At 43.4% G+C, this 14286-nt stretch overlaps 1 protein-coding gene across 9 annotated transcripts in view; it reads left to right on the forward strand.

Moving 5' to 3' along the window:
• Nucleotides 1–14286, forward strand: part of Plce1 (phospholipase C epsilon 1) — a 293979-nt gene that overhangs the window by 269163 nt on the left and 10530 nt on the right. For all 9 annotated transcript variants that reach the window (XM_075973955.1, XM_075973953.1, XM_075973956.1 and 6 more), the window contains 6 exons: nucleotides 2166–2297; nucleotides 3390–3677; nucleotides 8874–9037; nucleotides 10473–10734; nucleotides 11524–11642; nucleotides 12629–12757. In XM_075973955.1, coding sequence (XP_075830070.1) covers nucleotides 2166–2297; nucleotides 3390–3677; nucleotides 8874–9037; nucleotides 10473–10734; nucleotides 11524–11642; nucleotides 12629–12757 — 1094 coding nt within the window. The remainder of the gene's footprint in view (nucleotides 1–2165; nucleotides 2298–3389; nucleotides 3678–8873; nucleotides 9038–10472; nucleotides 10735–11523; nucleotides 11643–12628; nucleotides 12758–14286) is intronic.

Genomic DNA, 14286 nt, shown 5'->3' on the forward strand with positions numbered 1-14286 from the left:
AAGAGCTATCACATCAAAGTTGGCTCATAAAACCAACAGAAGGAAAAGAGCCCAAGAAGGTATAAGAATCAGAGTCCCACTTGTTCACACACTCTGTTCACACACTCAAGAGTCCCTTAAAAACACTAAACTGAAAGCCAGAGCGTATAGGCAGAGGGCCTGTTGCAGACCTGACAAGCCCTCTGCTTGCCGCTTCCGTCTGTTAGTTCCTATGACCTTTGCTCAGCTGATTTAAAGGGCCTTGTTCTTCCTGTGTCCTCCATCCCCTCAGGCTCCTCTGACGATGGCTGAATAAGGCACGGACCTATGATATTGCAGAATATCATTAGGGATTGTTTCATTGCTTCTTTTTTTTTTTAGCTGATAGACCTTTGTTTACCCTTTGTTCTGGGCTATCTGGTCCCTGGTTCTTGGCCACCCCAACAGCATTGGATCTGATCGTCTGCTGGTGTTCTTTGAAGGGTCACCATTTTCTGAAGAAGCCCTCCAAACTGTGCAGCATAAGGAGTCACTCTCCAACCGTGTAGCCATGGGCAATAGGGGTGATTCTGTGTCAGCTGGCTTCCTTGGAGCCTTTAAGTCATTCTTCTTATGCTAGAGCTGGGTCTGTGGTGTGCACTCATTTTCTCCTTTAGCAAATATGTACTGAGTTCCTGCTGTGCACCGGGCACCATGCCTGACATAAACGATCCAGGGAGTGATTGGACCAGGAATGAGAAAGAAAAGATATAAAACATCATCATCATATTATCTTTCCCATTGAACCCCCAGACTTACCCTGTGAGTAAATTCCTATAATCACACCCATTTTTTTTAAGATAAGGAAAAACAGAAGATTTGGTCAAAGATTATGCCAGAAGGATTTTTTAAATTATTTCTTTCATTTTTTGAGACTATAATTACATCATTTTCTCCTTTGCTTTTCTCCCTCCAAACCATCCTGCTTTGCCCTCCTATCTCTCTTCCAAACTCATGGCCTGTTTTTTTCATTAATTGTTGGGGTGTGTGTGTGTGTGTGTGTGTGTGTGTGTGTGTGTGTGTGTGCATATGTATGTGTATGCATGCATGCATGTATATTCCTAAATGTAGTACAACCTGCTCAGTCTTATAATGTTACTTTTCTATATGTTTGGGGGATGACCATTTAGTATCAGACAACCAGTTGGTGTGCTCTTCCCTGGGAATGAATATTTTTCCCTCTTTCAGCATTCCTTAATTGGCCATTACAGAAAACCACAACCAATCAGAAGGCAGAATTGTGGAGCCTAGTCCCAAAGGATATAGCTATAAAACAATTCCGGCACCTAAGGCTTAGGAATCATTGTGGAAGAGGAGCTGGGGCTGGAGCTAGAGAGATGGTTCAGTGGTTAAGAGCACTGACTGCTCTTCCAAAGGACCTAAATTCAATTCCCAGCACCCACATGGCAGCTCACAGCTGAATAATTCCAGTTCCAGGGGACCCAACACCCATGGCAAAACACCAATGCACATAAAATAATAAATTAATTTTTAAAAAGCTACAGAAGAGGGGCAGAAAGATTCTAAGCCAGAGGACCTGAGAGTTTGCTATGAGACTGTGTTTCCTAGGAATGTCAGAAGCTACACCCATAAAGTCTCATCAGCATGACTGCCTCAACATGAACTGATCAAAGACAGCAGCAATAAGCATGCTAATATGAATGGGGGAAAGCCCACAAGGCCTCAACAAAGGATACAGAAGGCTCATAATGTCGACAGTATTACACCCTGGCTCATACTCATTCTTTCATCTCCCCAAGTTAAGTTGTTAGCTTCTAGGAATTAAATTTTAACTGTAGCATTTTCTGTATGTGTAATTTTAAAACTCTTTCAGGCACGCAGTTTATTAGGCGCGTGTGTGTGTGTGTGTGTGTGTGTGTGTGTGTGTGTGTTTGTATGTGCGCTGTAATTTAGTTATTATTCTTTAATAACCACACAATGTTGGTTGCATCTGTCTAGAGATTAAATAAACTTTGCTCTAATTGCCTACAATACTGTTATCAGCCATGTTGAAGTGTAATGGCTCTTCTGTGCTGTGGAACAGGGGAACTAGTAGGACTTCAATATAAACATTAATGAGGATGGAAAATGTGGGGCTCTCTTGCCTGTGGCTTTTGGCTTATTTTTTTTTCTTTTTATGAGAACAGGCCTGTCAACTCTAAATTCATCTGGCTCTAGCAGAGGGAAAGAAAGGAAAAGCAGGAAGTCCATTTTTGGCAACAATCCTGGCAGAATGAGCCCAGGGGAGACAGCATCATTTACCAGAACATGTGGAAAAAGTAAACTCACCTTCTCTCGGTGTCTTCGCTTAGTCTTGCATGCTGGGTGACTCAGATACTTTGCTGTCTAACTTCCCTTGAATTTTGAAATTCACTCTTATTTTCATAGATGTTTACACTATCCAAGTACAGCATAAATATCTTCTGGTTGTTAATTTATCCTTTTAACTCACTAAAAATAGCATTTTTTTAAAACTGAAGACCGTCTCACATTGTTTGCTTCAAAAATAAAACTGGAAGCGCTTCCACCGTTCAAACGGTTCCTGTAACTGTGCCATTTATCCACAAGATACATCATTTTGTTTCTAATTACCTTTTATTGTAAAAGTAATAAATCCCCCCTAGTTAAAAGCCCTGCTGATACATAAGATGATTAAAGTTCCTGTCCATTATCAGTGTCCTAATGCTGTTTCTCAGAGTTGAACACTGGGACGTTCATTATAATTTATTTGAAAAAATAAAATTCTTTTAAAGAAAATCCGAACAGGATGCAATCCAACAGAGTTGTGTAACTTCTTGCTTGCTCTCAGATGTTGCACACCTGTCTGCACATTTTCCTGCCTTATCTTCTTCTGTGCCTGGGTGCTACTTCTTTTTTAAGACTACTTATCTATGTCACTGATAGAATATTTGTTTTGCTTAGGGGCTTTGTTTTCTTGTGGGTTTTATACAGTTACACACAGACTTTGTGTTTGTAAAGATTACCCACAGAGAAGTGATATACTGAGGCAAAAGGACTTCTAGAAGTCCAATTTAAGTTGGCGTTGCTGTCTTTATGTTATTACTTGTTTCATTTGTTTATTTATTTAATACTTTCTTACTTACTTGTTGGTGCTGGCAATTAAATCCAGATCCTTGTACATGCTAGGTGTGTGCCCTACCACTGAGTCACACCCCATCTGGTTACCCTCATTTTAAAACTCAATAACCACCATGTTTCAAGGCAGCAAACTAACTCACAAGTAAAATTCAAGGTGTAATCTGCTCTGTCTCTTTGTTGCATCTGTGTATTTGGTGTGCTGTTGAGATTCCTCTTTCTAAAATGTTTGAGGTTTTGACATTAATCAGAGGCTGATCTTTTCGGGGGTCTAGGTTCCTTTGAAGGAATTCGACAAACCTGGGAGGAATCTTCTCCACTCAGCCCAAGCACGTCCCTCAGCGCTATCATTAGAACTCCCAAATGCTATCATATCTCATCACTGAATGAAAATGCCGCCAAACGTCTGTGTCGCAGGTATTCTCAGAAACTGATCCAGCACACAGCTTGCCAGCTGCTGAGGACCTACCCCGCGGCGACCCGAATCGACTCATCCAATCCCAACCCCATCATGTTTTGGCTCCACGGCATACAGCTTGTAGCCCTCAACTACCAGACGGATGGTAAGGGGCCTGCGTCCTCACCTCTCTCTTCATCTTCTCATGTTCAGCAAACACAATCCCATAAACATCTGTTTTCTCGAGAGTGAGTCCAGACTGGGGCACACATCTGTGGGGGAGGAAGACAAAGGATGGGAAATAGGAAGTTGATAGGGCTTGAGCCCCTGATGTTTCAGAGTTTATCTGATAGAGAAGTGGGCGGTGACTCTTTTTAAAGGGCACCTTTTAAACTCAAACTGCTCCTGATTGACCTATAACCAGCTGAAATTTAAAGCTTTACAAGGGCAGGAATTTCCTACCATCGCTTAATTAACCCCTTGTTCCAGCAATGCAGAAAGAAGCCCTGTGATTAGGGTGTCTCCGTACCTCTCTCAAATTCCAGCACTCCCGAAGCTGAGGGGCAAAGCTGCCACGCCCAAGGATGGCGACATAGAGAGCTTGTCTCAAAGAAAAACGTAGTAGGTTCAGATGCTTGGTTCCAAGGTTGCCGAGAGCCTTGCAGTGATTTAAGTTCAGGATCTCTGCGAGTCTGGGGAATAAGACATTTTGTTTGCATGTGGTGCTGAAAGAAAATGAGTGATGTTTCCTAGAAACGCGTGCGAAGTCTAGCCTTTCCATTGACCAGCGGAGGTGCCAGCAGCCCCACGGCTCATCTCACGTGACCCAAATCTGAACCTGTGCTGACCCAGAAACCACAGTGTGGCCTCGCCTGGAGCTGAGATCAGACCACAGCTCTTGCTCTGGGTTAGCGAGGTGCCTGTCTCTGGTGTCAGACACTGGCTTACCAATATTCGCCATGCTTTATTTCTCCCTCAACCGTATTTACCGTTTCCAGCTGAGCGTAGCTAGGACGGTGTAGAAGGAGCAGCAACTCAACAAGCTCCTAGCACAGGAAAAGCACGGCTCAAATGTTAACTCTCCTTAAGGGCATTTGATAAGCTGTAAAAGCAGGATGATTTGGACTCACAAATGGAAATAATGGCAAAATACTTTCAGAGTCGTAAAAGTTTTCTTTTTCTTTTCTTCTCTGTCACTAGTGGCCTGAGCTTCACCTCCTTGGCGCTGTCTGTAGCCCTGGGTCCAGGGTTTCCTGGGCTATTATGCTACTTAAGTTTTTACATGCACTGAAAAAGCTAGCAGAAAGCTTTCCTTAAGGAAATGTACGAATGCCTGGCTTGGGATGTGCCCTGCTCCTGAAGTGCCAGGACTGGAGCAGACACGCTGGCTCCAAGGATGGCAAAGGGCACCCTGGCTAAAGGGAACATAAGAAGCTGCCACTCTTGAGCATACACCAGTTCCCAACACAAACTGAACCTGAGTGCCTTCCACTCCCCTCTGCAGGCTCTAGTCTCCCCAGATCAAGCAGGGAGCACCTGTTGGGGCTGCCCCACTCAAGGGACGCAGATGACTGCTGTGTGGCCATCCGCAAGGTTCTCTGCACAGCCTGGCAGCCAAGGAGGAGTGCTGTCCTCTGATCCCTCTCGGTTCAGTTCACAGGCACTGCTGTTGCACACGGCACTAGCCACATGCAGCATCTACGCGTCCCTTTGTAAGACAGGCCTTCATTCATGCGATCGGAACTAAAGTCTCATTCAACACTTTGTACACAGTAGATGATCAATAAATATGAGTTGCTGTGAGCTGAAGCAGTCTGACCTGGTCAGCCTCACTGCAATCTGAACCTATGGGTCTGGGTTTGTTTTTGTTTTTTTTTTTTTTTTTTGACCCAGATCTGTTACTTTTCACGTTGACACTTTAGTTAATCCCCACTGTGAAAAAAATACCTGACAAAAAGCAACTTAAAGAAAAAAAATGGGGGTTCCCAGCACCCACATGGCAGCTCACACCTGTATGTAATTCCAGTTCCATATCGTCTGAGTCCCTCACACAGCGTGCATACATGCAGGCAAAATACAGTGTACATAAAATAAAAGTAAATAAATTATTAAAAAAAAGAGCGAAAGAGAAAGAAAGAAGGAAAGAAAGGTATCTTATTTAGTGTTTCTTTTGCTGTGAAGAGACGCCATGACCATAGCAACCCTTATAAAGGAAAGCATTTAATTGAGATGGTAGCTTACAGTTTCAAACACTAACAAGACATCTTCCAGGTACTTCTTTCTCTGTGGCTTGAGAATCCAGACAGATAGGCCATCAATATCAGAACAACTACTTCTCAGTTATTCAAAATAATTCCCAGGTGAAGAAGCACCTGGTCTTCCAAGACTCTTCCTGTGCCCGGCAGCTTCCTTATCTCACCGGGCTCAGTTACTTTGCCATTTTGTAGATGTCAGGGGAGCTTGGTGTCTTCCAGGGGTGTCTATGAAACTAGGACCCTCCGTTCCCAAGCTTCCAGCCCACTGTCAACTCCAAGAAGGTCAGGAGAGATCAGCAGGTCCATGCTCAATCAAAGTGATCATTGAGCCTGCAAACCTAAAGCTCATATGTGACGCTGTGGTTACCATTGGCAACACTCCACCCAGTTCTTTCCTCTGGGACAGAATGAATACCACTCCATACACAGATCCCACAAGAATGTAAGCATTGAAACCCCAGTCAGAAGAACTTTCTAAAAGGCGTTTGTTATGCTTTATGGGATTAGATATGCAGTTTTCATAGTGCGGCATCTGCCTACCACAGTGTTTTTAGCATCAGGAGACCATGCAGGTAGTGGTATGTCTGATTTGCCCTCACAGTCATTGATTCAGTTGGGCCAATCAGGATGGACTGATTCATGTACTTTCTTGCATTTGGTTACAAACACAGGTTGCCAAAATGCAGATGACCATTAGGCCTCCCCAAGGAGACAATAAGAAGACTAGATTTGAGTTGAGCTCCTCTTCATTTCAAACTGAGAAGATTCACAGAAATCAGTTTTACATATTGTAGTACCAAAGGGGATTTTAGCTAAAAAAAAAAAAAAAAAATTTAAATTAAAAAAAAAAAAGGTGCCTTAGGGGTTTTACAAGCTGGAAGTGGCACACTTAATGAGACTTAGGCAGATCCCTGTCTCTTGAATTCTGCCACCATGAGGCAGAAGCAGACCAGTCTCTGTGAGTTTGAGGCCAGCATGGTCTACACAGTGGGGCCCAGTCTTAAAAAGAAAAGTTTTAAAAAGCTAATAGAGCCAGGCAGTGGTGGTGCACACATTTGATCCCAGCACTCAGGAGGCAGAGGCAGGAGGATCTCTGTGAGTTCCAGGCCAGGCTGGTTTACAGAGCTAGTTCTAGGACATCCAGGGCTTTTACACAGAGAAACCTTGTCTTGAAAAGTAAAATAAAATAAAATAAAAGTGATTAAGTTAGACACAGTGCTAGGAAGGTCTGGCTCCAAACCCTGAAGTTAAAGTTGTTAAGTTTGAGCCACTGTTACTATTGCTAAGAATGCTAATTGGTTATCCTTTATCTAAAATGCTTATGGCCAGAAGTGTTTGAGCTTGAAGTTTTGTGGGTTTGGGGTCCCCCCTTTCAGATTTTTTGAATATATGCAGACAGAGACTGTTTGACTGCACCTGATCATGATGAGATCAGACAGGGATTTTTGTACTGTGGTGTCAGATCGGTACTCATAAACTTGCATCCGATTTTGGATTTTGAGATTACGGATGCTGTGTTTCCAAACTGGGTAAAGATCCATTTCTTAGTTAACCACCTCAGGTGAGCTCGTTTGCCTCACTCCCTCAGCCACCCTAGCTGTGTCTGTTTCATGGTCACAGAGTGGCCAGGGGAGGGACAGCACAGCCTCTTGAAGTCCAGTCACATCAGCCCTGGAAGGAACCTGACAAATGGGCGCTTTGCATCAATTCAACAGATGAGACCAAGGCCCAAGGGGCTTGATGTGCCTAGTACATCTTCTCCAGGAATTCCTGCACGTGCTCTTGGCCAACCTCAGATGCGTAGAAAAAATTTATACTCAAGACACAAGAGTAGGGGCCAAGCCTTTGTTGTTCAAACGCACTTAGTACACTTTTCCTTGATGTCGGCTCATGAAGCAAAGTTCATTCGGCACATGGAAGGAATCTACCAGCGGGAACATTTGTCAGGTGTGTCTCATAAACCTTTTGCTCACTTGGGCCACGTTCATACAGACTGAGCCATCAGATGAGCACGCGAGCGTGGAAGAGTCCAGAAACGGTGCAGTCATTCATCAAAAACTGCGCCAAATAAAATCTGGCGACAAAACACTCAAAATCTTTGTAAGGGTTCCTAAAGTTTATGATTGAGGAGACTGGAAATGATGTGAATCATATGTCACGACTTTTTCATATTTGACTATAAAGAGAGGTTAAAAAGAATTATGGCCTGAAATTACGATTTCAACAAAATACCGTTTTTCTTGTTTTTCTTTCTTGTATCATTAAGATTTTATCTTACTTTTGAAATAGCGAGAATTTGCCGTAAAATTATCTGCATGGTTTGGTATTTATAGATGAGAAAATCGAATGATTCTTTCCCAAAATAATGATTTTTGTTCCAAACCAGCATAAAATAAGGGATTCTACGCAAGATGTCTGATGAATGTGATGATATTTTCCTTGTAAAAGGAGTTTTTAAGGGCAGAACCTAGCTTGGCGTTGGAACATGGGACATTTCCAGCGACTATGAGGAAAGGGTTTTTCTGGTGGTGGTGAGGTATCATCGTCATCACCATCGTCATCATCATTCCTATTACCTGCTGCACCCCTGTACCTCTGGGCCTGCTAACACAAGCTGGAACATAGTTAGCAACCATCAGTTGCTACAGAGTGTGTCTCGGGGTGTCTGTTACTAAAATACCATGACCAAAAGCACGGTGAATAAAAGGGTATGTTTCTGCTTACAGCTCCCAGTTCACACTCCTTCACACCGAGGGAAGTCAGGACAGGAACTCAAGGCAAGAAGTGAAGCAGAGGCAATATGGGAACATGGCTCACTGGCTTGCTTTCCAAGGCTTGCTCAGTCAGCTTTCTTAAACAACTCAGGACCACCTGCCTAGGAGTGGCGTGACCCACAATGGGCTGGGCCCTCCCTTGTCACTCGTCAAGGAAATAGCCTACGGCGTTGCCTACAGGCAATCTGACGGAGACATTTTCTCAGCTGAGATTCCTCTTCCCAAATAACTCCAGCTGTGTCAAGTTGACAAAAACTAGCCAGCCCAGAGCGAATGGCTAATTGTCTCTTCTTCATGAAGTAATGGGTAATCTTGGCCTTGTTTGTTCTGCAGATCTTCCTTTACATTTAAATGCTGCAATGTTTGAGGCAAATGGTGGCTGCGGTTACGTTTTGAAGCCCCCGGTCCTGTGGGATAAAAGTTGCCCCATGTACCAGAAGTTTTCTCCCCTGGAAAGAGACCTGGACAACATGGACCCAGCTATCTATTCTTTAACTGTGAGTACTCCTGTTGCCAGAGCCATGTAACACGTAAGCCTCTGGGAGAAATATGAACTGCTCGTGTTTCAGAGCATGCAGGTTCCCACAATAATTTCTTGTTTCTCAGAAAGCAGTGGCTGAGGTTGGCACGCTGTCACAGACTCTTTGTTTCTGAGACAAGCAGGTGGAGTTATTCGATTTGATTCCTGCTTTGTCTTACAAATGGTTGGCAAAACTCTCCAGATTGCTGCCTTCGAATGCAGGTCATTAGTCACCTCTACTTCCTCAAAAATTTGTTCCCTCTTAGCTAACAGAGAAAAAATGAGGGGAGAGAGAGAGAGACCGAGGTTATTTCTTCTCTCCATCTTTAAATCTCATTCCTCACTTCCCAAAGGAGGAATCCTCATGACATTCCAAATCCCCGCGATAACTCTGCTCACACATTCTCCCATCACCTAACTTACTTTGTCTCTTGCCCTGGGCTGGGAGAGCAGTTGTCTGTTTTGTATTAGACCGTTTTAGTAAGGGTAGAATGTTGGTTTATCTTTCTACCGAAGGCTACTGTAGGTCTCACGGAAACCCGGGAGAAGGGTAACTAAGGTGCCTATTAACAGCAAAGTGGTCTCTGTCTGCCAGCCTCTCTCAGCAAAGGTCTGTACCTGCTACAGAGATGTCTACCCTGTCCCCTATCCTAAACTCTCCAGCCCAAGGCTGGACTTCCCTATCCCCAGCTTATCTGATTCCTATACAACCTAGCTACTTTGGCTACTCGGTCCTTTGGCCCTTTTTGTCTCTTGGCTGCCTCTCGTTGGTTCCCACTCTCCTGGCTCTTGGCTTCTGGCTTTCCCCTCTCCCCTCCCCCTCTCATCCCATGGTCCAGTTCAGTCTACCAGCCATGTTCAGTCTGAACCATTCCCGATGCCTCTGACTGTACTCTCCCTCACATCTACAATAAGACTTCTCCTCAGACCCATACTTAGAGCATTGTACACCCATTTCATCTGTTTCTTTTATTCAGCTATGAATTAATTTTTGTTAGCAGTATTCCATGACTTGCTTCGAAACTATTGAAGAAGATTTTGTAGTTGTAAAATATAATTCTGCAGCATTTAAAATAGAAAATAAATGGCAAACTCCTGTTTGCATGAAATAGGTCTTCTTTCTTCTTGGCATCTAAGAAATGCCATTTCATGTCAGTGTTTCTTTTTTTTATCATATTTCAAACTTTGTCCAGCAAGAGGTTCAGTTCAGGTGAATGATATAAGCACAATAGGATTTTCAAGCCTTCTAGCCACATGATTACCTGATGACAATCTCTGTTTGTTTAAGGATTTTTACTAATCACTCACCGTATCCGTTGCAGCGTTCTCTGTGGACAGAAGCTAAGAGAACTGGTGGTTTCTGTGCTTCTCTCCCGTCTCTGTGACCTTGATCCTTTATTGTCCTTATTCAGATCATCTCTGGCCAAAACGTGTGCCCCAGTAACAGCACCGGAAGTCCGTGCATCGAGGTTGACGTCTTGGGCATGCCGCTGGACAGCTGCCATTTCCGCACGAAGCCCATCCACCGAAACACTCTTAACCCCATGTGGAACGAACAGTTTCTCTTCCGGGTTCACTTTGAAGACCTTGTGTTTCTTCGTTTTGCAGTTGTGGAAAACAACAGTTCGGCAATAACAGCTCAGAGAATCATTCCACTCAAAGCTTTAAAACGAGGTAGAGCCTGCGGTGGTCTTGCCCCAAGGAGAGCCGATAGTGCTATTCTCAGGCATTGTTCCCCAAAGAAGTCCCATGGCTCCCAGCAGGGGTCCATAATTCAGGCCATTACAATTACTAGAGAAGTATGAGGAAGGACAGAGAAGCAAAAGTCAGTTGTTTCAAGAGTATCTGTGTGCCATTCCCCAGTCTAATCACTTTAGATAAGCATCTATCGCAAGCTTTATTCCTCTGCCCATGTGTATGGCAATGAGATACACGATTAGCAAATAGACTTCCTCCTAATCCTAATGTTTTAAGATTTCCTGGTTTTCTATTTTTAATGTGTATAGTGAGCACCTTCCTATATTAATAATCATCCAGCTCCAGTACCATTTTTACTGTCTGCATATTGCTGCATTTTATATATATATATATATATATATGATCTCTTGCTATTAAAATATTTTATAATGAAAGGTTTTCTAAAATGGATATTAACCTTTAGTAGAGCAGAGATAGTAGCTGCTTTGGTGTCAAAACCATCAGGGTTCTCTATTTCTTTGTCGTTTGAGTTTAATGATTGCCTATTTGAGTCTAAGTTAGAAAGAGTACTGGACAAGTTGATTATTCATTGACAGTGCAGGAACCTCCCCCAGAGGACAGCTCTCTCTCACAGGGAACAATTTCTGCTGGCTTGCCTGTTACCATCCACTGCCCATTCTGGGAATGGATTGACGTCCATGGAGATATCTGTAGAGCTCAGCTGGGCTTGCTTAACAGGCTTTCCCCAATTCCGCATCCCTCCAGGTTATCGACATCTTCAGCTGCGGAACCTCCACAATGAAATATTGGAAATCTCCAGCTTATTCATCAACAGCAGAAGGATGGAAGAAAACACCTCTGGCAGCAGCATGCCGGCCTCTTTGGTAATTAAGTTCTTATTTCACCCAACATACATCTACAGGACTGCTACATTGACGAGGGACTCCCATGTGGTACAACAGAGGGGCCAAGGAGTCGTTAATTAGGCAGCCATGGAAATGATAACGCCAATGGCTGACACTTGGTGCTTATATCCGCCCTAACGCACTGGTTAAGACTCCACATCCAGTGATGTTGAGGAGCCACTGGACCAGGGCTTGCCCCTCTCAGCTGGGGTCGTTTATTTAAACAAGGGCACTGCTCTAATTTACTGCTTAATTCTATTTTTTCTTCCTCTATAAATTAAAAATATATGTGACAGTGTGTCCAGTTTCCCTCTGTGTTCACAGGCTCAGGCACTTTCTTGGACCACCTTCATCTTATATTGTCCTGCTTTCTCCTCTGGCCTCTCTCTCCCTTGCCTCTCTCTTTCTTCTCTGTGTACCCCTGCCCTTATTTTCTTGGGTTGCCTTCCTTTCTCCTTTTTTTTTTTCTTTTTTGCATCACACTATAAAAACCTTGGCTCACGTTTGTATCACCCAGGGAGCTTTTAAAAAGTGAAAACTAGGGGGCTGGAGAGATGGCTCAGAGGTTAAGAGCATTGCCTGCTCTTCCAAAGGTCCTGAGTTCAATTCCCAGCAACCACATGGTGACTCACAACCATCTGTAATGGGATCTGGTGCCCTCTTCTGGCCTGCAGGCATACACACAGACAGAATATTGTATACATAATAAATAAATAAATATTTTTTTAAAAAAGTGAAAACTAGCACGCGTTTCATAGGAGAGCAATCCCCACTGATGCTCGAAAGAAGCTGTCATTTCAGGAAGTTAGTACTCTGGTGACTGGATTTCCTCATGGCTGGTGAGGAGACCACCGCCTCAGCATGCATCAGGTTACACATGGGTCCTAGAAATTTTGTGTTGAAGAGAGCCTAGAACTTCTGTGTTATTGAGGATGCATGAAAAACCATGTGCTCTTCATTGACAGATGTTTAATTCTGAAGAGAGGAAATGTTCTCAGACTCACAGCGTCACCGTGCATGGTGTCCCGGGTCCAGAGCCCTTTGCTGTTTTCACTATAAATGGAGGCACCAAGGCAAAGCAGCTTCTCCAACAGGCAAGTCCACTGAACCCATGGTTAAAGAAATTCAGTCTCCAAAACGTATGTGTGTGTGCAAATATATGTGCATATATGTATTCACATAAATCCGTAAAGGTCCATGTTGATGATACATCCTTTATTTCTTTATCTATAGTCCGTTTGTTTATCTTTACATGGTGGGGCTTGAACCTACAGCCTTGAGCATGCTAGGCAAGTGCTCTACCACTGAGCTACAACCACAGACCTTTTATTTTAATTTTGAGACAGGACTCCCCCAGGCTGACCTTAAATTTACAGTCCTCCTGGCTTTGCTGACATATCTTTGGATTGTTTAAAATCCTAAGAATAGTGTCAGGGTTCTTGGTACCACTAGACAGGCTAGCTCAACCTTAGGAGAATCCCCACACACTCTTTCATCGTTAGCCCGTTTTAGAACTACTACTCCTTGAGGGTAGACCAAGAAGAGCACTGACCAAGAGGAGTACCCTGGGCATTCCTTCAAAGTCGGTGTATATGGTGAAACGTAGCAGGAACCATATGATGCATGGCAGAATTAAAAGCCATTTGAGCAGTAGTGCATAAATATTAATATTATTATATTATTAATATTAATTATCTCTATCATTTAGGGGCACATCTATCTGGATAGTGCAACATTTTGTCCAATATTTTATAACTGACTTAAGTAGCATCATAGTAAACAGCTTTAAGGTCCAAATTTTACAGACAACCAAACAGAAACTACTGCCAAAGATTTGGTTTTATTTTCCTTGATGACTTTTTAGTCAATTAATTCATAAGGTTCAGTATCAAATCACTACAAAGAGTCTATAAAATCAAGGGAACTTCCCACAGCCACTAATGAAAGCAGAGCCATATTTTCACCCCATGCAAATAAACAAATGAGTCCTCAGTGCTGAGAGAAAGGGGTGTTGAGTTTCTTGAGGAGATGACAGCACCAAGAGAACCTTTGGAAACTCGCCACCCTGACTCCTTCTTATAGAAACATATGTGTGCATGATCCAAATTGTTTACCTTGGCCCCCATGGAATTACTAGTATGCAGCTTTAGGATAAGGGCTCAAGCAGAGGGATAAGAGTTGGGAGAATTTTCTGCTCCTACCATCCTTAGCACCTTATATTGTGCTTCCCCTCCACGTGAGAAATATTAACTCTGACCATTTCATCATTGAGGAACCTGGAGAGATGGTGTTGGCTTAATCCATGCCAGGTGGTGGCAGTAGGCTCCCACCATGCAGCCTCCTCTCACGGGAAGGGAACAAGAAGATGTCTTCATTATCACTGGCACTTCATCAGCGATCTATACGACAGGAGTGAGAAAGACAACACCAGTAAGACTCTAATGATGGCTGGCACTCATTGAGTGCTCATAATGTCTTGCATGGCGCTTAATGCCTCCATCATAAGCCCAAAGAATAGATTGTTACTGTGAGCATTCCCATTTTATAGATACACTCCAAAGACACCCTCATGCACGCTAAGCTGAGCAAGTGCTCTACCACTGAGATGTTCTCAAGTCAAAAC

Source organism: Microtus pennsylvanicus, chromosome 5, assembly GCF_037038515.1.
Source record: "Microtus pennsylvanicus isolate mMicPen1 chromosome 5, mMicPen1.hap1, whole genome shotgun sequence".
Lineage (NCBI taxonomy): Eukaryota > Metazoa > Chordata > Mammalia > Rodentia > Cricetidae > Microtus > Microtus pennsylvanicus.